The 27,559-nt window shown below is 38.4% G+C and overlaps 1 protein-coding gene across 2 annotated transcripts in view; it reads right to left on the bottom strand.

Annotated features, from left to right (window-relative positions):
* Prex2 (phosphatidylinositol-3,4,5-trisphosphate-dependent Rac exchange factor 2) overlaps nt 1-27,559 on the bottom strand; it is a 310,411-nt gene that overhangs the window by 77,860 nt on the left and 204,992 nt on the right. For both annotated transcript variants that reach the window (XM_006495441.4, NM_029525.1), the window contains exons 32-34: nt 25,772-25,989; nt 21,656-21,758; nt 17,169-17,312 (exon numbers count right to left, since the gene is read on the bottom strand). In XM_006495441.4, coding sequence (XP_006495504.1) covers nt 17,169-17,312; nt 21,656-21,758; nt 25,772-25,989 — 465 coding nt within the window. The remainder of the gene's footprint in view (nt 1-17,168; nt 17,313-21,655; nt 21,759-25,771; nt 25,990-27,559) is intronic.

Genomic DNA, 27,559 nt, shown 5'->3' with positions numbered 1-27,559 from the left:
CAGAGACAAGCAGGTGACCTGAGGGGAGGGGTGCCAGAAAGGGATGAAGGCAGAGATGCTGGACTTTTATCATGCCTCTGTTGCCTTGTGAACCTAAGAAAGAAGCTAATGCTCTTTTTAAAAGGCAGCTACTAAGTAGCTGCTATTATAAGAATCAAATCACTAGTTCATTTAAATGCGTCTACAAAAGGAAGTAAAAACGACCCCAGGGCTGTTAACTGAATGAAAAATAAGAAATAGAAAGGAAAAACAGGACCGTCCCTAGGTAGGTATAAGAGAGACGAGGCAGAGGCAGGGACATCTAGGAGAGTCCAGAATGGGCATGACCCTGAGCCCTGTGAGGAGGTGGAGGGGGGCTGGGCAGGGTAAGGAAAGGAGCCATAGACCAAAGCAGGCAGCTTGGGCCAAGAGACTGACCAAGAGACTGGCATAGCTAAGATGGCCAACTTCAATAGGGATCAGAGGAGTTGGGTTACTGAAACCCAGCCTTATACCTGGGCTGGAGAGTTCAGGGGAGAGCAAGGGGTATGGCAGCCCGGGGGGTGGGGGGGGTGACTATACCAGGTAGAGACCAAGGGATGTTAGCAGGACATAGCAGCTACAATCTACTTTTATATGTTAATGGGCACAAAAATTAGGCATCTGTCCCAGGTTTGAGCCTTAATAGTAGCAAGTTTGACCTGTGTTCTACAGAAGGCTTTATAGTAATTTAAGGTTATTTTTTCTTCATTTTGTTTTAAATAAGACAGAAAGGGGCTGTCAAGTAAGAAAAAAAGAATAGAGAAAGTTATAGACACTATGAGAGTGTAATAGATATAGTAGAATATAAAATAGATTTTGGTAAAGAATATTAATGACAAAAGGCTTCTAGATTTAAATAAAAGAAAAGTTCTGAAAGGAAAAAAATTGTTCCAGAAGAGAGTAAAAAATGAAGATGAAGCATAAAGTTTAAGCCTGTCTCACAGGAAGGACTGAGTTACAAGACTGAATTTTTAAAAATGAAAGTTTTTTATATATACGATCATATGTATTATAATTAAAGGTATTTGGAAATTTTCCTAGGGTCAGTTTTTTGTTTGTTTGTTTGTTTGTTTGTTTTCTTCAAGACAGGGTTTCCCTATGTAGCCTTAGTTGTCCTGGAACTCACTGTGTAGACCACCAGGCTGGCCTCAAACTACAGAGATCTACTTGCCTCTACCTCCTAAGTGCTAGCTCTGGGATTAAAGGTATGCACCACTATGCCCAGCTCTGATTGTTTGCTTTCTGGACTTACTTCATCAGATAATCTGCTCCAGATGATTAAAGGGAACATTTACAAGGAAATAATAATAATAATAATAAATAATAATAACAACAACAATAATAATAATAAATAAGACAATAGCCAGTCTACCCAGTCTTCCCAGTCAGATATACTTACATCAGTTTTCAAATTTGATTTTTGAAGAACTGAACACAGCAATTGGTGGTCTAAAAGGCCCAGGAACAAGCCCTGGTTATAGCCTTAACTCTGGGGAACAGTGAGTTTCCCATCAGAAAAGACTCCATGACTCTGAAAATCAGAGACTAAAGAGTACTCTGACATATTTCCAACTATGAGAAACCATATACTGGAAGAAAGATTGTGTGAAACTGGGTCTTAAAGACTATGGGGCCAAAAAGGTCATCATCTCTGCCCCTTTTGCTAATGTCCCCATATTTGTGATAGGTGTGAACCACGAGACATATGACAACTCATTCAAGATTTTCAGCAATGGATCCTGCACAACAACTGCTTAGCCCCCTTGGCCAAGGTCATCTATGACAACTTTGGCATTGTGGAAGGGCTCATAGCCATGGTCTATGCTATCACTGCCACTCAGAAGACTGTGGATGGCCCCTCTGGAAAGCTGTGGCGTGATGGCTGTGGGGCTACCCAGAACATCATCCCTGCATCCACTGGTGCTGCCAAGACTTGGGGCAAGGCCATCCCAGAGCTGAACGGGCATGGCCTTCCATGTTCCTACCCCCGTTGTATCCGTTGTATCTGACATGCTGCCTGCAGAAACCTGCCAAGTATGATGATGTCAAAAAGGTGGTGAAGCAGGCCCACTAAAGGGCATCCTGGACTACACTGAGGACCAGGTTGTCTCTTGCAATTTCAACAGCAACACCCACTCTTCGATGCTGGAGCTGGCATTGCTCTCAGCTCTGAGGGTCGTATGACAATGAATACAGCAAAAATGTGGTGGACCTCATGGCCTACATGGCCACCAAGGAGTAAGAAACCCTGGACCACCCACCCCAGCAAGGGATCCCTGTCCCAACTCAGCCCCCAATACTGAGCATTTCTGTCGCAGGATTTTCTCTGTCCAATTACATTAATGTAGAGGAAGCCTGTGATTGGACAATGAAAAAGGAGGCAGAGCTAAGAGTTCCAGAGACAGAGAGGGTCTCAGAGTAGGAAGAGAAGGAAGATGACTGTGAACTGTACCTGCTTGGTGTTTTCCAGCCACAAGTAGCTACGATTACACAGGCTAGAAATATTGGGATGAAGATTTTATCATTATCAATTGGCTCTGAAATTTTTGTATTGGCATCTTGTAAATTGCCATATTATTGATATATAAATCTGATTGGTTAATTAAGCATTAAGGGTCTTGATTCTACTGGGGTACTGGGTAGTGTGATATGATTGTTGACTGTGGTGGGTGTGGTAGCAAAAGGAACTCGGGGGTGGGGGGGTGGGGGAGGCGCCCTGTGGTCCATTGGTCCATCCTGGCTGGAGAGTTGGCAAGCTGGCAGGAATGCAGAAGCATTGTCTGGCCCTGTGGAGAGTTGGCAGGTTTTTTTGTTTGTTTGTTTTGTTTTTGTTTGTTTGTTTGTTTGTTTTAAATATATTTCCCGCAACAGATGGTAAACCAACATGCTGGCTGGGCACCAGTCCACTAGAAATTTAAGATTATTAGCCTGACAGAGTTTTATTTATTTATTTATTTATTTATTTATTTATTTATTATTTTGTTAAGTAATTTGATAGTGCTAAAAAACTAGTCATGTGTACTAGCACAGGAGTTGAAACAAAGAGACTGCTAGTAGTGCTGAGGACCCCTGCTGTGGGAAATTACAGGCTGCTCTGAGTTAGGAGAAGAATGAAATTTTCCTACCTCTTAGGGCAGAGGGATTAAATTGTGAATTTAAAATTAGGATTATTTGCTTTTAGGATAAATTTATATTCAGATTCTGTCCGAATTACATGGGAAATTTTGCCTGCGATTCAGAACTAGGTAGGTAATATTAGTCACTGACTCCAGAGTAGAGAGTGCAGTAATAATCATTGACTGTTTTGAACAAGTATTAATTAATCTAGGTCTGTGGCTCCAGGTAGAGAGTTCAACAGACAGATATTATATAGGTATTAATAAAATATGTCTGTGGCTCTGGGCAGAGAGCCAAACGGTAAGATGGTATAGATTGTTTAACTAGTCACAGGAAGCTCATATTCTGCTAATGTGGGCTCCACGGGAATCTCAAGTATCTTTTCCTGTTTGGCAAGATAGGAAAGGCATAGTATAGGCACATACAGTATCTTAGTTTACTTCATTTGTTTTAGATTGTCTTGATTTTCAAAATGAAAGTGCTTTTGAGTTTTGTGGTTGTATTATTCCTCTGGAAAATAAAGGGTTTTCTGATTACTGACTCAAGGATATGTTGACTTGAGAAAAAGATTTTGTCTTTTGTGTTTTTGGAAAAGGTGATTAACGTATTTACACCTTCCAGAGTTATATGGATCAGATATGATGAAGGGAGACCTCCAGAGGACTAGATTCCAGAGAATCAAACAAAAATATATCTTGATGATACTAAAAATTTGTTTTGAGATTTATATATTACAGAATATACAGCCTTGGTGAATTTCCTCATCAGACATGCTAAACCAACCTGCTTGAACTCCTGATATCCTAGACCTTCCGCCAAATCCGGTCAAGACACAGATATCAGAGACTAATCAATCCTACTTTCCCTACCCCCCACCCCTTCATAATATCTCAACACCCATACTGAGCTTGAATAAGTTATGAAAAGTTGTCGACCTAGTTCCCTAGGCTTTGAGGCTGAAGAGGGTTATTAATAGGTTGTCTTTCTAGGGAATGTAGAAATGGTCTTATTGGAACAGGGAATAATAGCTAGAATTGAATGCACAGCCATAATCTCATTTTGTAGAAATTGCTTTAATTGTTACTAAGCTGAAGTTATAATTTCTTAATTGGTACATAATTTATTTTGATGCAAAATCAAGGTTTTCACTGGTATAAATTTTTTCTATTGATACTAAAAATTTAAAAGTACAGGGCTTAGACCCAGTTCTTCTATTGTTGTTATCATAAACTGATTTGAGATGTTTAATCCTGTGCGTTTTAAGGCCAAATAGCAAATTCATGGCTCTGAGTTAATTGTTAGGGTGTTTTCAAAGTTCTAATTAGAAATAGCTGTGAGTAGTTAATGGACAACAGTCCAGATTAATTTACATAGATATTTGGTTTTGAAAAACATCAGAAATCCACAGAATGTGACATTTAATGTTATTTATTCACTTGTTGAGACTAGTCTGCTTCTGACAGCTTTCCCTGTCTTGGATTCAAAGAAGCAACTGAGTATCTATGAGTTACTCCAGCTGTGGCGAGACAGCCACTAAGCAAGAATTGCCTCATTTCATCTACAGACATAATACTGTCCAAAGAAAGGACACAATTACAGATTTAGGACAGCTTGATTCTGCTGAGACAGAGTAGACTAGGCCTTAATATCCTGTTTCTCTAGGTCTGTTAGATGATCCTGGCCAGAAAGCTGAAGACGTTTTGAAATAAAGGACTGTCCAGATGATCAGCAGTCTCTATAAATTGGCTAAGTTTTGGAACCTTTATTAGGCTTCCTACATATTTTCAGTTAATATCAGTCATTCTTGGATTTCTGACGAGGTTGAAGACTTATCGTCTCATAGCCAACCCAGGCTATTTACTTTGAGAGGAACAGATTTGAGAGGACATTTTTCAGATGGCATGCAATCTAAAGCCAGGACATAAGTCAGGTATAAAATTATGAGACTTTTAAGTTAGGATAGATGACAGAGGTTGTTATTAATTGACCTGATGTACTGGGTGTTAAGTCTATCTTGTACTTTATATATTACAAAACGGTAATAGTTGTGCTCAAATTTTATTTTGAGAGAAAGGTTTGTTGTTGTTGTTTAATTTAATTAAACAGGGTGATATATCACAGGATTTTCCCCTGTCCAATTTCATTAGTGCAGATGAGGCCTGTGATTGGACAGGGAAAAGGGAGGCAGAGCTAAGAGTTCCAGAGTGTCTCAGAGTAGGAGGAGAAGGAAGGTGGCTGTGGACGTGTTTTTCCAGCCACAAGTAGCTATGATTTTACAAGGTTAGAAGTATTGGGTTAATGCTTTTATCATTATCAATTGGCTCTGAAACTTTTGTATTGGCATCTTGTAAATTGTGATATTATTGATATATAAATCTGATTGGTTAATTAAGCATTAAGAGTCTTGATTCTACTGGGGTACTGGATACTGTGATGTGATGGTTAACCATGGGGTGTGTGGTAGCAGGAGGAACTTGCCCTCCCCTGGCCCCCTTGCTGGAGAGATGGCGTGTGCGGAGAGTTGGTGGGCCAGCAGGAGTGCGGAAGCATCCTCTGGCCCTGTGGAGAGTTGGTGTGTGTGTGTGTGTGTGTGTGTGTGTGTGTGTGTGTGTGTGTGTGTGAGAGAGAGTATTTCCCACAACACATCTCCCAAAGTTTTCATTCCAGACCCCCATAATAACAGGAGGGGCCTAGGGAGCCCTCCTTACTCTCTTGAATACCATCAATAAAGTTTGCTGCACATCCCCCCCACCCCCCCCCAAAAAAAAAAGAAAAGAAAGACTAGGATGAAGTGTCTGGAAACAAGAGTGTCCTACCCCAAAGGGAAGGGATTGCTAATACCGGTTACTTTTGAGGACTGAAGCTGCTCAATCAACTACAGATAGCCACCATGAAGCCTTGAATAAATAACTCTTGGCATGTCAGGTGTAAAGTAAATTCTTCTTTCGTTTGTAAAACAGGGGCTTCATTCTCGTCTTTATTTGCTAAGTCTTTTCTCCATGCTCTTGTCATATCTAGTGTTGTTGAGAACCCCAAACTAAAATATCTACTGTGCCTTTATCACGAACACTAGGAGATGTCATTTATTGCCAAGTTTTCATTTCTTCCTGGAGCTCTTGTCTTGTTCTTGTGAAGTGATGGTAAGCCTTCTGCAGGGCCTTTTGGTACCTTGCTGATCTCTACATGGCACTCTACTTGGGTAGGTTTAAAGCCCAGTGGGAAATATGGATTAGTCCAGGGTCTAAAGCATTCTGTTAAACATCAATACTTCCCCCTTCAATAGATTCAAATATCTATACTTTGTAGCCTAATTTCCAAATGAAACTTCCTAGGTTAGTGCCCATGAATTAAAGGATACTTTTCTTGGATGCATTACATCTTAGATAAGAGAATCTATCTTTGAATAGACTAATCCCCATGGTGTAGCAACTGTTCAGTGCACATGTGCAATGTTGTCACAGGGATTCAGAGATGGGCCTGACCTGTTTGAAAATACAGTAGGTAAAATACTGAAGTCCCCAATTTGAAAAAAATAATGAGTTACTTCAAAAAGAACAAAGATCCAGAAAGCTATAGATGGCAACACAGAGGTAAGTATGCGATAGGTTTTTGATAAAGATGTTAAACAGAAGTAGTACTGTTTCTAGACTTTAAAAAAAATAGTTTTTTCCTGGTTGGAAAAAGATTATTTCAAAGTATAAAGAAAAGCAAAGAAAGCAGAAAGCTTGAGTCTACCTGACAGAAAGGGCTAAGTCACAAAAAGGTTAGCAAAAGATGAAAATTAAAGATAACAAGTATTTAATTAAAAACAACTTCTAAGATTTTTGTAAAATGTTGTATGTCTCAATAAATGGTTCAAATCTCTCCATAAAGGTGGAAATTTGGAGTCAACCTTAACTTCAGAACAACATACTCTGACCTCTAAAAGACAGATGCTGTGATGGTTTAACTAAGATAGCTCAGAGCCTCAGCAGCATGTCTGGATCCTATGAAACTCAGTGTCTACACACTGGCCTCAGAGCTAAGCCACTTGAGGCTACTCACCCCAGGCTTTGAAACCCTCTGACAGATGAATAAACCACAAAAGCTGAACAAGTTACGGCTACCTGCACAAGCCTTGAGAATTCCCAATATAGAAGAAACCCTTTACCTTTCACATAGCATCAAAATAAAGCATAGATGGGAGTTCAAAGGCCGAGGGCCATTCTCAGACTTGGAGCTCACTCATCTGATCAGATGGATTCTATAATATCTGACAGGTCATGGCATTGACAAGCTGTAACAGCTACAGCAATGGTAGCAGATGAGGCAACTAAACTCACTCTGGTTCACTAGATAGAGGTCCGACCTCCTCACCAAGTGCAGAGCATCTCTGTATGCAGAAGATATCAGTGGTTGGCTACCTAGAACCAAGCACGTTATTGGAACCACCAAACAACAATTTTCAAGAATTTTCACATGTAAAGCCTATGAACTTCAAGTTGCAGAAACAAATTAGTACACTCCTGTGTGGAGTGATTAGATCACAAGTCTACACCACTGGCCCTTGCTTAAAAGATGAACCCTCAATAAACCCATGTATAATTTTTTTACAGGTGGAAACAGTTATGTAAACCTGGAACTGATAGGCAAGATTGCAACAGTAGCATCCAGAAGACAAGAAAGATCACACACCTGTCCCCCAACACCTCAGCTCACAAAGCTGAACTGATCAATTTAACTGGAAATTTCTAAGTGGGAAAAAAATATGTGACTCAATGTGTACATTGATTCTAAACATGGCTTTCTAGTTCTTCATGTTCCCATAGCTGTATGGAAAGAAAGACAAATTTTAACAGAAAAAATATTCTCAATAAGTATAGTTCTGAATTTTACTTCTTCTGTACGCCATCTGGTGACCCATATGGGTAGTAGTGATATACATTAGGGTTACCAGAAGGACAATTTCCTTATGATATCAAGGAAATAAACTAATAGACACTCTACCACTCTATGTATGCAAGGCCATTTTACACAGAAGCAGGAATCAGAGAAGAAATGTGCTGTTCATCAAGGATGCAGATAAAAATGGCTCATGCTGAACTCAGTGTGAACATACGCATCTGTCGTCCAAAGAAGATCAGTGGAAAATTAAGGGATTTCATGTCACCAGGGAGGAGTAGCATTAACTGCTCCAGTCACTTGTGCCCTTGAGGGGAAAAGGTTAAAGTCTATAACCAGAACCCATAGGCAGGTGTTGTCCTCTTTAGCTCTGAATTAATGCAGGGGGTGAAGCCAAGTCACCGCTTTCCTCAACATTATACAAAGGAGAGGTAAATCTCCGGCCAACTAGATTTTCCTGAGCTGTCTCTCTGCATACTTTCTAGTCTTTGCTGACATCTCTGCAAGATGGATGAACGTCTACTATACTTGAATAAAAAAGATATCAAATAAATAAGGTAGGACCTTACTCCCTATAATAAAGTCTCTATCTTCTAGGTATCCACAGCCTAAGAGTATCTTGCAGATAACATCCTTATGTCTGTGAACCTCAGAAGACTTAGAAGGTTTCTTCAAGAAAAACAAAAACAAAGACAAACAAGTTGACCACCAGGATTAGCCACTAGAAACCCCAAACCTTAATTTGCTAAAAGAAGTTATAAACCTATTCAAAGTTGTAAATTTACTTACGTTTTGGTTTGCTTCACTAGTGCCTGTAGAGGGAGAGGCTGGTACTGAAATCTGGTTCCCTAATTGTTTCTGGATTATATCAATAAAGACAGCAGAGGCCAATTGTTGAGTGAAGATAAAGAGGTGGGATTTTTGGGGTCCCAGGAGGGAAAGGAGGGGAAGAGATATAGAAAGGGCTTTCTGTCCAGGCTTCGGAGGAAGGAGCATGAGACAGGTAAGTAATGTCTGGGAGCTACTAGAACAGGTGGCAGCCTCCACCATAGGCAGAATTCTAACATAGGATAGCTGCCAAGTTCAGAGCAATAGATTCGTCGCCCAGCAGTTGTGTTATCTGGCTGGTTTTAAGATACTAAGACTGTCTGGTGTTTTTCATTCAGGGTGACTCAGGTGGGCAGGAGAAAGGGTAGAGCTGCAGGGTGTTCATTAGAGGTTTAGTGCAGCCATGAGGAGTCGGAGGAGCAGTCACAGCACCGAGGGTTCAGAGAACCACTGACTGTTGGTGGAGCTATGTTGGGAATGAGACAGAGCTTGATTCAGAGCCAAGCTGAGAGCACAGTCCTGAGGTGATAGGCTGGCTTTTTTCTTTTCTTTTTTTCTTTCTTTCTTTTTAAATTTTATTTTAATTAGGTATTTTCTTCATTTACATTTCCAGTGCTATTCCAAAAGTCCCCCATACCCTCCCCCCTACTCCCCTACCCACCCACTCCAACTTCTTGGCCCTGATGTTCCCCTGTACTGAGGCATATAAAGTTTGCAAGACCAATGGGTCTCTCTTTCCACTGATGGCTGACTAGGCCATCTTCTGATACAAATCTACATACAACAAGTGTTCTTTTGAACACCACTGGTATGAGATATACTCAATGGCCACCTTACACTATTTCTTTGAGTCTGTTCCACACTGGATCCCTTCCTGGAATCATTCTTATATTTTTTGTTACATTCCTAATATAAGAGTCAGGTATTTTATTAATAGCCAAAGGAATCTTACTTCTAAAAGTTAGGACAACATGGACACTTGAAAGCCTTTGATATTCTAAGAGGCTTACAAGGAAACTACTGCTATAATAAAGTAGAGTGTTGGGAATACATACCTGAGAACTGGGGCAACATGTATCCTAGATCCTCAAGATTTATACACTCAGATGGAATCTGAATCCTCTCTGCCTAAGTTTTAATGATTTGCTAGCATCATTACAATTTATATCTTGATACAAAGAAAGGCCCTGTTGTTTTCAGTGCTGATCTTATTAATTAAACACAAACATCTGCTGCATAAAATGTCATCTGTGCCTTTGATGTCAGGGTTAATGACATGGTTTCTTACAGATTTCAATAAAAAAATGAGAGGATACTCTGGTCTTACAGCTCTGGAACATTCTCTTATCCCCCTTAGATAAGCAGGTTGAAACTTCTGGTATCTGAATAGGAAGGGCCTATGTCCCAACTAAATCCTAAATTCTAGAAAATGGATCTTTGGCCAACATAAAATCTTAAGAGTACCAAAGCCTCATAGGAGGAAATTGAGGCAGGACAGACAGACAGGAATTAGGGGAGCATGGAAAGAGAATGAGCCTCTTTGCCCAGATGTCTGGCTGAAGGTTCTCAAAGCTAAGAGCTAAGAACCACAGCAAATTCCTTATGAAGCTAACCAACAAAGAGCTAATACTCATTTTACATAGAGACATTTGAATAAGAATGTCTCTTGTGAGACTATGCCAGGGGCCTAGCAAACACAGAAGTAGATGCTCACAGTCAGCTATTGGATGGATCACAGGGCCCCCAATGGAGGAGCTAGAGAAAGTACCCAAGGAGCTAAAGGGATCTCCAATCCTATAGGTGGAACAGCAACATGAACTAACCAGTACCCCCCAGAGCTCGTGTCTCTAGCTGCATATGAATCAGAAGATGGCCTAGCCAGCCATCAGTGGAAAGAGAAGCCCATTGGTCGTGCAAACTTTATATGCCTCAGTACAGGGGAACGCCAGGGCCAAGAAGTGGGAGTGGGTGGGTAGGAGAGTTGGGAGGAGGGCATGGGGGACTTTTGGGATAGCACTGGAAATGTAAATGAAATAAATACCTAATAAAAAAATAAAATAAAAAAAGAATGTTAAAATAGCAATGAACTATGCTTTCAGCCTGAACATACATGACCATGTATGGCCTTTTTCCCTTTCCAACTTCAACCCTGGAGTATTCTGAGAATCTCCCTTCTGTGACTTTTGGGATGAAAGGTTTAACCTTTGTCATATTGTAATCATATCCAAGGGATTGATGAAACCACCTATGCCTTCATTCCCTAAGAACACTCAGAGAAGCAACTGCAAAGGTCCCTAAAGTCCTAATTATAACTATTGCTAAATATTGCAAAAACAATTAGGCATAATTCTTTCCTGAGAAGCCAACATATGTATGTATTATTCTGTTCTTAAATGCTTAAATATACAAAAACTCCTTTTCTTAACAAATTCTACTTCCGTTCCAGTCTGACTCATTCTCAAATTTCTTTCTCTGGCTCAGTCAAGAACCTCAACATCACTTAGGCAGATGCCTCCATAAAGAGGTCCCAGGTTTCTAGCGAAAGCAGAGGAGAGCTACATCTCTGACCCAAGTAGCACAGAGCTGACTATGCTATAATCCCAGCCATCAGGAGGCAAAAGCACAGTGACTCATATTAGCCTGGGGCACAGACTGAGCCAAGGGCAACACAAACTACATGGTAAGACTGTTTCAAACCAACAAGATTGGAGGGTACAGCTCAGAGGGAGAGGGCTTGCCTAGTAGTACTAGATCTGGCTTTAATTAGCACTGTGTGGTTTTGTGTGTGTGTGTGTGCATGTGTGTGTGCATAGACACTTCATTTTTTATATTTACATTCTGTTACTCCATTAATTATTACTAATGTAACCAAAAGTGCAGACGAATTCTATGAAATCTTAGGACAGAACTTTTACCCAAATAGTGAGCTATTTTAGGTAAGGATAAAAAACACATATAACATCTCACTCATTTTTAAAGGTATTTTGCTTAACATAGTTTTCTCTTTATTGGCATTTTTTTATTAAACATTTCTTTTCTCTTTAAACTTTGGGAGTTTTATTTTCTCCTTTTATTTTGATTTTTAAGAAGACATGAATCACACAACAGAACCCAGACCAGATATCCAAATTTCATACCTAGGCTGCCAGCTGCCGGATCAGTTATGAATGCAATTTGGTAAAACATAAATCCTTTTCCCTTTCTGTGGAAACACCAGTCACAAGCTCTGATTTTCAAAAAATATTTTAAAACTGATTTTTAAAGAAAATGTATTTCCTTCTGAAGCTGCTGAATACAATACTTTATAAACTAAATAATGAGGTACTATGAATTAAGTTACCTTTTTTTCAAAATCAGAAAGGTGCCTACTAATTTGAACTATGGTATGTTTTCTAAGCTTCTTGGATCTCATACATGACACAATGAAGCTTCCAAAGCATACTACTAAATTTTTATTTTTTAATAAAAATTACAATTGTCATACAATTTTGTAGAAGATTACAGTGGATGCATATAATGTGAGCCCCGAACAGGAAGCCATCTTTGTGGCTTCTTTTCAAGTTTGGCATGCTTTTCCTCACAGTTTCAACATTAACTAGGAAAACTGTAAGAGAATCAGCAAGCTCCTGACCCTGAATAAAGGCAGGGGTAATGGAGGCCTTCTATGAGCCAGTCTGAAGTGCACACAGGGGTAACTCCTGCTAAAGGGTGTGAACTGGCCTGCTAGCAAGGTGTTATCCCAGGAGGCATCAATCCATCTGCAGCCATAATTTAACACCCATCATTCTTCCTACTTGGAAAGCTAACTGGGAGACCCAAGTCTCTGCTCTTTTGGAGCTGTGCAACCAACAATAGGCAGATTAATTTATATCTGAGATCGGGTTCCTTGAGGGTCCTGCTCCTGGAAAAATGAGAATAGCTACTAATGATGGATGTGGGAGATAAATGATAGTATTTATGGAAAATGATAATGATAGTATACAAAAGAAAACTATGTAAGGAAATAAAAAGTTATTTATTAAAAAAATTTTTATATTCCTGGCAACAAGCCAGATATCCCTCCAGAATTAATAATTCAATATCTGTGAGCTGTAGATTGAGCTTAAGTGTGCATAAATAAGCAAGCAGTTTGGAAACTGAGCAAGGGTTCATGCAAGGACACTTCTGTTTCTGGCTCCAGACAAGACAAATGGGTAGTGAGTGGGGCTTTAGTTGAACTGAGTATCTGAGATGCACTTTCAAAAGGGCCTAGTCCTGCCCTTGGAGCCTACTACAATAAGGACAACGATGTAATCAACACAGTATAATTTTAATGAATACTCCTCTGTTCTTATTAATTTCCATTTTCATTATGTCTTTTGACAATAACAAATTTACATGACTATTAAAACTATAACAACTTTTTTTTAGAAACAGTAGAAATGTCTGCTAAAAGATTTAGCAAGAATTTTATGAGAAATAATAAGTCTACATTGTAGAGAATGAAAAACAAAAAAGATGAGTTCTGTATTTAAAAATTAGATTTGTGTAGCCAAAAGGAGGCAGGAGAACAGCTTTCCCTATTTATGCTAAATGATTTGTTTTATTTATTGTTATTTACATGAACCTGAAGCAGAATGCTGCTCTACAAATTACATTTCTAATGCAAGGAAAACATCCAGCTTTGTTCTCCCTAACATCTCCTTATCTAATTTCCTTACGTCTTATGTATATAACATAGTTCTCGAAGGTTATATTGGCATACTTGGTAGAAAACATAATTAGTAGCATTTAATTAAAAACAATATTGAAAAACATAGCTTGAGTTTGCTTCTTTTATTGCTAGCACTTTTGAATTAGAGGAAATAAAATATCCCACTTAACTTATAGAGCTAGCAGGAAAAAAGGGGGTGGGCTGACCTAGTCAATTTTAAAGAAAAATAAATGTTAAGACACACAGTAATCTATGCTTCCACTTGTTTAAAAAAGGGGGGAGGGGTGGGGTGATTTGCTGAGGTTCCCTGAGGCTTCGTCACCTGAATGCTTTGGGGAGTAGATGAGGACAGCAGGTAGGAGCCCAAGTGCTGGTTGGACACCCATCATTAACCAAGACCAGTGGGGTTCATGCTCAGAGAGACACTTCTCTCTCTATGCGTAGAGCAGGCCCCTATCTGCTGACTGCTGTCTATGTAAGCAGGAAGAGAGCTGAGGCCTTACGATGAGCTCTGAGAACTGGGATTCTTACTTGTCCCAGTAGTCCGCTTCCTCTACATGAATCCCGTCTGTGGAACAGAAGCTCATCAGGGCCCTCTAAGAGCACTTGCAGTTCTTACACAAAGACAAAAATCTGAGAAACAAGGCACAGACTACAGAGGATGCTCCAAGAGCTGTCAGGCAGATACCCTGTCAGAAATGGTTCATTTCCTAGCTGTGTACCACCACCCTTCAGAATACCATCAACTTTTCCGAAGAAAACTGAGCCAAACTGATGCCTCCTTGTGGGGCAGCCTGCATCCTACTGCATCATAAGCTCACAAAACTTTTTACACTGCCCTTAACTGCTTTGCTCCTATTACAGACTCCAGACACCCGAACCGTCATGTAATGAATTAGTAAAACAAAGATTAACTAGATAATTGGAGTACTTCATACCAAAGGAAGACCAGTGGTCTTTTTGTCCTGGTGGACTCAGAAACACTTAGAAAATTGCAAAAAAAATCTTGGTACTTATGCCCCACCTCCCGGTGGCTCTGCCCTAATGGCTGTGTGTTGTTTGGCTTGAGTGTGAACACTTTCTAAATTCTTTATAAGGTAACCCTGTGCAATCGCCGTGGATTACTGCTAACAGCGAGTCATGAAAATAAAAAGAGACATGAAAATAAGTCAGCGGAAGGAGGAGCGAGTATTGATTCTCTGTGTACTGTTTGATTTCCCACCCACATTAAACTGTGTAACCTGAGGAAGTCTGCACATGTAGGATGCCAAAGATTATCATAAAGTAATCTTCAGCTTCATGTACTGTAGAGATTCTTAATGGCACCTTTCCTGTGGGACTATCTCTCTATGCCTTGGCTTGTAAATCAGAGCCATTCTTTTGTTTGCCTACTTTCTGTTCTGAAGCTGTGGCTTCCTGCAGTTCACATTCACCTTAGACTTTATTTACTTCCAGGCCCTGAGAGGAAGAGAGCAATATCCTTGTTTCCGTTGCCATAGGACATGCCAAGGGCTGATACTGAAGACTACCCACCCCACTGAGATTGTCATATTTACGTATTTCCCTCTATTCTTTAATTGCTAGTGTAGAGCCACAATGATAACGGAAATACTTCAAATAATGTTTATCCTGGGGAAAGACCATTTCTTTCATTTAGCATAACTTTGAATTACCGTTCTGGGTGAGTCTCTACTCAAAGTGGGTCTGTTTCTCCCTGAGTTCTGTCAGAACCCTGAGAGATGTTAATGGTAGAGCACAGGAGCTTTATGGCTAGAGAGGCATTAAGGGAACAAAGTTTATCATGGGCAGTTTTTAAACAAAATCATCTGTTTCCTTCTGGAACCTTGAACACCCATTTGCCCACCCTCCACTTCTATCATTTTTGTTTGTTTGTTTGTTTGTTTGTTTTTGTGACAGGGTTTCTCTGTGTAACCGTGGTTGCCCTGGAACTCAGTCTGTAGTCCAGGCTGGGCTGGAATTTAGAGATCCTCCTGCCTTTTCATTTATTTTCTAAGATCTGCTACTGGTCATTGTTTCTTTTTCATTTTTTTTCTTTTACACTATCACCAACATTGATCTTAACTATCACATAATGCCCAAGATAAATGAAAATGCCTCCTATCCTTAAGATCACAGATATGGCCCTTGGGTGGAATCACTGTGGAAACCTGATGGAGAATAGCCTATCTTCTAAAAACCAGACTTTCAGGTTAATAAATACATGGCACAAAGCACAATTTCCACTTGTGGCAAATCTGGCTACCATGTGCCTGATTATTATTCCTCAGTTACACTGGTTGATCTCTTTCTTTACTCTGCTCATTTTTATCAGTCTATTAAAGCCCACAATAAATTAACATAATTCTTGAAAACCCCAAAAGGAAAAACTGGAATTCTGTAGGATACCATTTAGAAATCAATGTAATTGTGGGACCTAGCATGCTCCTTTTAGGAGATAGGGAGACGCTCCTGCACTAACAGACTACATACTAATGAGTGTCAGATCCCTTCTGTGTCCCCAGTAGCTTCTCCTGGAACTGATGGCAAGACTCTTCATTCTTATATCATTCTGAATTTCTTCTACTGCACATGTCATTCACTGATTACTTACAGAAAACTGATTAGGAATATATATTTCCTCACACAAAACGATATGAGCAATGATAACAGGTAGCAAGTGTTCAGCCAGTGATACAGGGAACATTTAGAACTCATGCACATTTGTGAATAATCACACAGCAGAAGCCAGAGTAAAAATTCATGTACAACTGTATGTATTTTCAAACAGAGTCTCACTGTATAGCCCAAATTGACCTCAAATTAATATCTTTTCTGCCTCAGCCTCCTGAGTGCTGGGTCTACAGGCTTACACCATCACATTCAGCAGAAATATACTACTGTTGAACATTTTCTATGCTGTATAGTAGACTAGCCCTTTGATTATTCTGCCATACTTTATTCAATCGGTTCATTAGATTTATTCACCATTATTTATTTGAAGTACTTGATGTACTTCTCTTTCTTATAAAATGCTCCAACTCCATTTGATAAATATATTCAAAGCAATTTTTTTTCTTGTAAAGGACAATATTTAATTGGGGCTGGCTTACAGGTTCTGTGGGTCAGTGCATTATCGTCATAGTGGGAAGCATGGCAGCATGCAGGCAGACATGGCACTGGAGGAGCTGAGAGTTCTATATCTTGTTCTGAATGTAACCAGGAGGAGATTGACTTCCAGGAAGCTAGGGTCACAAAGCTCACCCCTACAGAAACACACTTCCTCCAACAAGGCCATACCTACTCTAACAAGGCCACAACTCCTAATAGTGCTACTGGTCCAAGCATATTCAAACCACCACAAGGCTATTTGTTCTGTTGTCTTGATTACTTTATATTTCTGGTCATAATTATGCCTTAATTTTTTTATTTACTTTTTTTCACAGCCCAGATTTTATCCCCCTCACAGTCCACAAAACCAAATATTCCTGGAAACAATTACATTACCTTAACACTGAAGAAATTGTCAAATTAGTGAAAAAAAGACTTCACCATTAGCTTTAAATGTATTTAAAACATTAATAAAAATAAAACAGTTTCCATACCCAAAGTCTGAAAAGGAAAAGCTCACCTTGTGAAAAGAGAACAGGATGAATTTTAAACCCTCCTCCATTCTTCAACCGTTGGGGCAGCTGCTCAAAATGGTAACTATCCATGTAGAAGTAAACTTTCAGAGCCTGCCTGCTTCCTTCCACTTGGTAGGTAAGAGGGACATCTGAAGTAACAGACAATGCCACGTCATTTCCTGAAGTCATGATACTCTAGACAGTACATTTGGGTTATATTAGAAATGTGCTAAACTTTTTTACAAAAAGGAATCCTGAAATTTGCTACAAAGTAATGTATTAGGAGTGCTCCTCTATGTAAGCTCCTTCAGGTATGTAAATGGCCAGACCCAGCCCCCCAAACTGTTCTGATGTCCAGGCTCACTCCGAGACTACTTTAATGGCTATAAGGTCCTTTTTCAGTCCCAGAAGATGCAAGTGGCCAAGCTCTGTTTTATAGGGGGAAAACTCCATGATTAGGCCACAAAATCCCACCAATTCCCAAGCTTGCCCCAATATCAGGCCACAAAATCCCACCAATTCCAGGGTACCCTGAAAATCTCCACCCCAACCCAAAGACCATTTCTAAAGCCTGTCTTCTGCTCAGTTCTTTGCTGCTTCTTGACAAAGCAAAGGAAGCCACCATCTTTGCATCTTTTCCAATAAATCTCTTGTATGATGTTTATTGTGCAGTGTGACTTTGTGTTTTTCACTGGCTCCTGACTATCGGGATACCCTTCCCCTGAGAGTAATGTTTATACTGGAGAAACTTTCTCCTCAGAGTTGGACACTTGCACTGAACATTTAGGCCTGCAAGGCATACAAAGTGCTATTAGGTAAAGAAGTACTCAATCTGAGTCTCAGCAGCTAAAGAAATAGGCTTAATACCTATTCTGAGTTTAATACCTCATTCTGTAATGAAAACATGGTTTCACTTTGATATACCAGATGACTTGCTTAACTAAATGAGGATCTCTCAGAGCAGCTGGCTCATTCATATTTAGTCAAAATGAGCCTGTGAGGTATACTCCTTAAGTAGTATGTGAGAAACAGACCACATAGCAACCATTAAGAAATAAACATGGGTTTTATATTCTCTGTTCTCTTGAGTATCTTTATTCTGTTGAGGATGCTTATGATCATTAAAAATTATCTTTTCAAATTCTTGTAACCATTTTCAAATAACTTAAATTCAATGGCTTAAAGGAATTAGGCAACATGAATGGCTAAAAAGCTGTGGGAGTATTTTACGTGCAACTCTAGATCCTCTTTCTTATATATGAATCCACAATATTTCTACACTATTATAAAAGAATATAAAATCATTCTGAATATATTCAAACTAGAACACTGATACTAATTAGTTAAAAATTAAGAGCAAAACATAGAAGGTACTTAATATATCTTGATTCAACATTAGTACTTCAAACTCGCTTTCTGAAATGAAACTGATTAGAGTTCAAATTCAAATGCCATTGACTACATAGATCATAAACTCCATAGTTATCTTCTTAATTGTATATATTGCTAATGGGGCTATGGCAGTGATATTCACCAGTCTCCTTTATGCCACATCCTAATGACTATCTTATTTCTATAACTATTTTATAGGGAGACATTAGTGATTTGATTTAAGAAATAGAAATATAAGTTTCTCAATTGAAGATTTAGAAGAATACCTTTTTCATTATTGGTAACATTTTTTATTCCTAGTTGTTAAAATTAAAAACCAAACCAGCATAACAATAACCATCAAGATTGTGGGGTTCCAGCATAACATGGGTTACAGAGAAAGAGATAAGGAGAGAGGGGAAAGATAGATGTAGAGATAGATAGAGATAAAAAGAGAAAGAGATTAAGAGATAGAATGAAAGAGGTGCAGACAGAGACAAACAAAAATTTTTGCCTGTTAAATATTTACATATTTTACTTTATTCATATCTGTCACATATGCCATTGTTTATTAAACTTTGTGAATTTATTCTTTGTTATCAGTATAACAAAGCTGTGCTAAGTGAACAATGCTTTAGAAAGAATGACAGTGATGCTGCAGCCAGATGTGTGTTACAGACTGTTGTAAACTAAAGGCAGAAAGAAATTAAGGAGGTAAAACTACAAACTAGCAACATCTTCTTTACTGTGACGTGAAAATTCAATACTACATGAAGGAGTGAAAACAGTTTCCTTGTCCATAATTTTTATGGACATAAAACTTACCCCAAAATATACAAATGGAATCAAGCAAACAATTATATACCATTATTAGGTGGGGTTTATACAAAGTATGCCAAATTAATATAATCCATTGTATTAATAGGCCAAAAAAACCAGCCTACCTAATCCTGGCAATATACAAGACAAGCATTGATAAAACATAACATGTACTCATGAAAAATTATTCTCGGTCAATATTCCTCAACAAGAAAAATTTATATAAAGCTATAGCTAACATCATATTTTGTTGTGAGAAACTATGATTTCCCACTAAAATCAGTATCAAGAAAGTTGATGCCTCTCACTCCCTCGGCTTTTCAATTCTGTACTATCTATTCTCACTGAGCCAACCATAGAAGAAAAGAACATTGAAAAACAGACACACTAAGAAAAGAGTAAACCTCTGGTTACAGATACAATGTTCAATGATAGAAGAAAATCTGAGATGAACCAAGTTTTCTTGAAACTAATGTATGTATATATCAAGGAAGTAAGAGACAAAAAGTTAATATACAAAAAGCCAACCACTTCCCCATAAGTCTGCAACAAAATACAAAATTAGAAACATGTTACTAAATATGTTACTATTTGTACCAGTATTCTCAAAAATGAAATACTTATAAATATACTAAAACATGTACAAGATTAATATGAGAAATTTCTGACACACAGCACAACACACAAATACAAACTAGGAAACCAACGGGAAGCTAGCCTATGTTCATGATTAAGAGGACTCAATATTGTTGTCTTAGTCAGGGTTTCTATTCCTGCACAAACATCCTGACCAAGAAACAGTTGGGGAGGAAGGGGTTTATTCAGCTTACATTTCCCTGCTGCTGTTCATCACCAAGGAAGTCAGGACTGGAACTCAAGCAGGTCAGAGCAGGAGCTGATGCAGAGGCCATGGAGAGATGTTCTTTACTGGCTTGCTCCCCTGGCTTGCTCAGCCTGCTCTCTTATAGAACTAAGACTACCAACCCAGAGATGGCACCACCCACAAGGGGCCTTTCCCCGCTTGATCACTAATTGAGAAAATGCCTTACAGCTGGATCTCATGGAGGCATTTTCTCAACTGAAGCTCCTTTCCCTGTGATAACTCCAGCCTGTGTCAAGTTGACACAAAACTAGCCAGTATAATTGTCAACGTTTTTTTAAAATCTGATATACACTGTTCATCCAATTTCTTAAAATTCCAAGGTATTCATGGATATCAACAAAATGATTCCAAAGTTCACATGATGAGGAACAGGATTGAGAAAAAATAATATAGAGCTAAGGAAAAGCAATGGAGGAATGAGGAGGAGGAGGAGGAGGAATGAAGGACAGGGACCGTCTACCTCCAGGTATCCCTACAGTTACAGAAACTAAGCCAATGTGCTGATGGGCAAAGACTAGACAAGCAACCAAATGGAACCCCAGTCTAGAAACATGTGAACTACTTGCATGTGACTTGCTAGTTTATCCTTGACAAAACACCAAAGGCAACACAATAGGCTTTTCATCCACTGAAGTCTGACCCTCCTCTCCCGATATCTGTGTGACTCTTCATCAGCTCCTTCAGGGCCCTGCTCCCTTACAGTAGATATCCCTCATCCTATTAGGAGCAACTTTTACTCTCTTTCTTCATCTTTATATTCTGATTTATTTTAATGTTGCTTTTAACTTAACATCAAATTTTGTTTTTCTAACTTGCCATTATATTTCCTCACTTCAATTTATAATCCATGGAAGACACCATCTGTTCAATACTCCTTTGAACCTGGTACCCAGAATAGTGCTGGCAAGAAGTAAGCATTCAAAAATAAGTGTTTGATGAAAGAAATAAAAAGAGATTATCATAATTTCATCAAATCATGGATTTGAAATGGGTACTTATTGAGTCTCCATCCACCATATTAGTAATTGAGAAGGTGAATAAACACTTCAATCAATCTCTGAAGACACTTATATCTTCTATTACAATTCATAGGAACCACACACTTGTGAAAAACAGGAAGCACATAAAAATGTTTCTATAAGCAAACAACATTTCTAGACTGGTAGACATCTTCTTCTTAAACATTTATAACAAGGTTGAAATAGTAGAGGAGTGATGGTCATTTACAAAAGTGTAAAGACATGAATAATAGACCGTAGGTTCACCACACAACATGTACTATTACTCAAGTAGGACTTCTCAAATACAGCCTCTGTCAGTATTAATATTGGAAAAAGTCAAAGGGGCATAAAGAGAACGCAAATGAAAAGATGTTAACCTCTGTGACCAAAACCACTCTAGACATACAAAGTTTCTCACTTGCAACCAGTGGATCCTCTTCTGATGGTTTGAAGAAGAAGGAAACTTTTTCCAAATCAAACAGGGCAACCAGTGTATCCTCAAGCATGGCTTGTTCATCTTTCTACAATAAAGAAAAGGAATCTATAAGATCAGAATGATGCGCTGTCAGAGTCTACGGCACAATGTAAATTACAGCCAACATCACTTCACTTCCATTTTATTTCATAGATAACACTAGTGTCAACATATCCATGAGAACTCTGTTCAAAATGAAATGAAATCCTATATAGTGGGAGGTTACTTATATGGTTTTACAATTTTCTGTCTTTGCATTTTATGAATATCTAAATGAACATATAAATACTTTTTAGTCTGGCTTGTAGATAGAACCTAATTATACTAAACTCATTTACAAATAATCTGTGCTTTTGCCTTTTCCTTCTAAAATCTTACAAAGTGACACCTAAGAAGAAAAAGAAAACTGTTAATTTTAAGTTAAAAGCTATATTAAATCAGACATCCCATTTTATAATAATTTATTTGTTGTTCAATTACTACTTATGATAAAAGCAATTTCCATATACAAATATATTTGTCTTCCAAGGAACTTACATACAAGTGTAATGTTCACAATCTTTGTGACGTCCTTAGTCTAGAATATGAAAAAGAATCCAATTCATTTCAAGTACTTGTCTCATTTCTATAATGAGATTTTCAATGAATACAATAACAACTCTTTAAACATTCCTTTATTACACTCATCCCACTTCAGCATACAATAGATTTGAGTAAATTGTTTAAGCTTAAGATGCATGCTGACCTTGTTTGAAAGGTAATTCATGTTATTTAGAAAACAAGTGCTATATTAAGAGAAAAATTCTATGTGTAAGATTAATTGTATCATCATAATGAACCTAAGGACTCCGTAGAGAATGCATTAACTGCTGCTACAATAGAATAGAAGTGAGCCCCTGAAGGATAGTGTCTCTGAGAGATGCAGAGGAGTGTGTGAGTGGGTACAGCTATGGAGGTTAGACGGGTTGCCAGGTGGCCCACTCTATGTCTTTTCATCTTTTAGACAGTCTCTTATTGAATCTGGTGCTAATTAGCCAATTAGCAAGCTCTAGGGACCATCCTTCTATTCCCCCACTACAAAAGTAGTTAAAGGCATGCAAGGCAGCATGACCAGTTTTGTGTGTGTGTGTGTGTGTGTGTGTGTGTGTGTGTGTGTGTAAAGTGGTTGCTGAGGATTCAAACTCAGGTCTTCACGCATGTGCATCTGCAACAAGAGCTCTTATCCATTGAACATCTCCCAAGGCTCCAAACTCTTTTTGAAGTACTAGAAAGGTTACCTTGTACCTGGAGGCTTATGGCAGGGCTGAAAAACCCCATCATTTTTCTAATGTCAAGTAACAGAGTGAGGAGAAATGTTCTGGGCATCTCTGAACACTGCAGTGTGAGTCATACTATTTCTATGCATGTGACAGAACTGAGTAAGAACTGACTGTGCCTAGAGCTCCAGGGAAGCCTGTACCAGAGAGCCATTGTTACAGCTGAGCTTGAGTTTTCATGTATGTATGAATGTATGTATGTATATATGTATGTATGGTAAGTTTGTACGTATGCATGTTTATTTAGGTTATAATTTAATTACAGCGTTTCTCCCTTACCTTTCCTCATTCAAAACTTTCCAATTACTAAAACTCCTCCAAATTACTAATCTCTTTTTTCCACATATGTGCATATGCATGTACATACATATATTCCTAAATATAAACTTTTTAGTCTGTACAAAGTTATTGGCATGTACATTTTCAGAGCTTTATGTTCTTAATACAAAGGTCTGGTTGAATTTTTTCCAAGTAAACTCTGATTGAAAATATCTGGTTGAAATAAGTGTAAAGGTTTTTAAAAAGCACAGTTCCATTGAGATAACTCACAGAGTATGGAATTCACCCAATCAGAAAGCATAGAACAGGGTCTTCTGTGTATGTGGACCTGAGATACTTCTATCACCATCTAACTTAAGAATTTTTTCATCAGGACTGAAGATGCCTTGGGGCATCTACCACAGTTCTTAGCTCCAGGCAATCAGATGTCTACCTTGATCTCTGAAATGTGCTCAGTAGGCTTCATCACAATGTCAGCAAACAGCTTACATTTTGTTGTTGGTTTTTTTTTTGTTTTGTTTTGTTTTGTTTTCTGTGCATTTTGTTACCAGGCTAGTTTCCTTAGGACCGTGCTTCCAAGACTGTGCTTCATCTGTAGTTTAGCACCCACCTGCACTTCAAGGTGGCCTATGCATGCCTGAACAAGATTTTATAATATGAAACACAATATTTTATTTATTTAGTCATCCACTGATAAATACCCAAGTTGCTAAAATTGAATAAGAATGATAGGACTGTTTGTCACAAGTTCTTTTTAAAAAATCATTTATTTACTTTTGTTTTATGTGCATTTTTTGTCTGCATGTATGTTGTGTGAGGGTATTCGATCTATGGAGTTACAGACAGTTGTGCACTTCAATATGGGTGCTGGGAATTGAACATGGTGCTTTGGAAGAACAGTCAGTGCTCTTAACCACTGAGCCATCTGTCACAAGCCCCTGTCCAAGTTCTTAAATGAATAGAAGTTTCGGTCTCCCTTGGGTATTACTTAAGGACTAAGATTCCAGGAATAAAGGAAATATGTTAAATGTCTTGAAGTACTGCTAAGCTGTTTTCCAAAGAAGTTGTGTTATTCTATAATCCTGTGAGGATTATAATTTTTACAGATCCCCACCAACACTTGTTACTGTAGAGGGCTCTAGGTTGCATTTATCTAATGGCAGCTAATACTATCTGTCATGTACTTAATGACCATTTTAACACCTTATAGAGCAGTATCTATTTTCTCATTTTTAAATTAGGTCATTTAAAAATTACTCTTGAGTTTTGAAAGTTCTTTATACATTGTAATCTATTCAATTTATTGTTTCTGTGATTTCTATTTTCTCCTAATCTTGGAAACTTCAATTAAAATTAAGCCTAAAGTCAAAGTAGCAGCAACTGATTAGATATCAGAAACTTTAAAGAGAATAGAATAAAAATTAAATCTCACTCACACATACATTCATTCACTCAGTCAACAATACTACACTGTTAGGAAGGAAACTGACTGTCATACATAATTTACATTGGGTACGTTATGGGTTTTTAAATACTTGTTTAAAGTGTCTTACTTCAAATCAACCAAGTAAGTAATTTGCTGCCATGTGGAGTACACAGAATCCTTTCTAAAGAGTCTACTTTTGTATGTCTTAACCATTCTGAGATGAATGCCCTTACCCTATCATTCTAGAATCTTCTATGAATGTGCAGTACAACAGTCACTTCTCCACTCAACAGTAAGAAAAGTGCTATTTCGATATATCAACACAGCTATATTTGTTTTAAATCCATGTGACTTGGAAGCTACATTTTCTACATGTACTTTAGCAGAGGAAACAGGCTCTCATACTCAAAATCAGAATTCTGTTTAGGAGCCCTTAAAATGTTTATGCAAATAAAAGTAGACATTTGTGCACTAGGACATCACAAAAACTACACAAAGTCTCCGTGAAAGTGTCCAAAGTTCCTTATATTTCAAGAATTTTTTTTCATCTTTATCCATGCTTAAGCATGGCATTTTTTACTGTACATGCTGGTTTTCATACTGTTACTGGAAAACTCTCCTTCAAAGGAACAACTGAAACTGTGTAGCACAGGCAAAGTTTAAACAGACTGCCAGACAGTAGCTGCTCCCTGAGTTATCAGCCCCAGATTACAGCATCCTTGGGAGTTCTAGTATGGGGGAAGTCGTTATTTCTGGACTGAGTGGACTTATAAGAATGCACTTTCCTCTTAAGACTTATTCCAGCCAATGCTTGAGGATCTAAGAATAACTAACAATGAAATTCTTCCCAGCTTTTATCAGTCAGAGACAAGAGATAAAATCAGAAAAGAAGAAATACATTCTATATTCTTATTAAAGCCTAAATGGTGACGGAAAATTTTTCCCTTTAAAGTCTCTAAAATGACCAACTCCTTCATATTTGGTAACAACGTGACTGTGCAGGCAGATGCAGGCAATGGCAGTCATAAGGTCACTTACCAAATTTGGTGACAGAAGTGACTGGAAGTGAAAAAGCACACCAGCATTTGCAATCTGGTCCAGCCACCTCCTGCTGGCTTCACAAGTCTCCATTTCATTTTCCTTGCTGTTGTCAAACATCTGGTTTAAGGCAGCCATGAGCTGCTCAGAGAAGGCACAGACAGTGGCCACAAGACTTTGACAGAAAACCATGTCTCTCCGGAGTTGGGTTTCACTGTCTGTGATGGAAAAGAACACAAAGGCAGCTTTATTGTAGTAGCCAGGTATGGTGCTTTTAATCCCAGTACAATTTCTGTGAGTTCATGAGCAACCTGGTCTATATAGTGAGTTCCTAGAATGCCAGGGACATGTAGTGAGACCCTGTCTCAAAAAGAAATTCAAAACAAAAACTGTTGGAGAGACCACCACCCACATGGAGCAGGAGTGGCACACACACCCCAGCATTAACCAACAGCTCCCTGGTTACACTTAAAACTCATTCAACATGAAAGAAACCATGATGTTACTAGAAAGTGAGCCAACAACTTAGAGCTAGTGAATTCATAGATCTTAAAGAAGAATGGAAAATTGTCACTTTATTAAGCCACAGTAATCCCTATTTAATTCTAAATATCTTTACACCCAAGATAAGTGTATTGATCATTGCTCATCAAGAAAACTCCTCTTTGAAACAGAAAGAGATTGTTACAGAAATTTACAACCAATCAAAATGCAGAGTTGTTGAGCCCAGTCCCAATGGATACATGTACAAAACACAAGTGCACAGAATACTCAGAGAATATTATGGGAGAAAGGCTACAGATTAAGATTATTTCTTCTAGTAATGTCAGAAACTACACCCATAAACTCTCACCAACATGGCTGTCTAAACATGAGCTGAGAAAGGCCAACAACAATGCACATGCCAAAATAGATGAGGAAAGCAGAGAAGGCTTCAGTCCTACACAAAGCACTAGGAACAACTAAGGAAAGCTGACAACGGGAGAAATAACCCTCCCCAGGAGAGGGCATACCAATTGTCATATGCCATATGTATATGTGTGTATGTATGTGTATATATAACCATGAGAGTAGGTAACTCCTTATCTCCCCAGTGTCTAGCAGAACCAAGTGCATAGCTGCTCAAAAAATAATGTCTGAATGAACAGATTAATCAATGAACTTAAAAGAATAAAAGGGAAGGAGTACATGTGTGTGTGTATATATATATAAATGTGTGTGCATATAGCCATCCATATATGAAAGAAGAGTCCATAAATTTGAATGAAAGAAAGGAGGACTGTATAGTAGGATTTGGAAGGGGGCAGGCAAAGGGAAAATGATGTAATTATAATCCCTAATAACGTTGCAAAGAGTGAAAACTATTTCTTTTTAAACAAGGTCTCTCTTTGTAGCCCTGGCTGCCCTATAACTCACTATATAGACCAGGCTGGCCTTAACCTTATAGATATCCACCTGCTTCTGCCTCTTATGTGCTAGGATTAAAGGTATATGCTACCACACCAGCTTAAAAATGAATTATTAAGCATATACCAAGGACAGTGTTTAATTTCTTCATTTAACTAGAGGGGAAAGGGTGAATTTGAGTTTCTTTGATAACAAATCTTTAAATATGCTTTTCATTAAGGTTTGAATATTAAAATATATCTGATATATTAAAAGAAGTCTCCTTGGATAGGGAGGGATGTTGCTGTGAAATGCTGGTCTCTGGACATGACACGGTTGTTGCAAACAAGAGTCACAGGAGCTATGAATACATATACAAGGCCTGTACAAAAATTAAGCTCC

This window comes from Mus musculus, chromosome 1 (genome assembly GCF_000001635.26).
Source record: "Mus musculus strain C57BL/6J chromosome 1, GRCm38.p6 C57BL/6J".
Classification (NCBI taxonomy): Eukaryota; Metazoa; Chordata; class Mammalia; order Rodentia; family Muridae; genus Mus; species Mus musculus.
The sequence above is the reverse complement of the archived record's forward strand: the minus strand, read 5'-3'. Positions and strand labels throughout refer to the sequence as shown.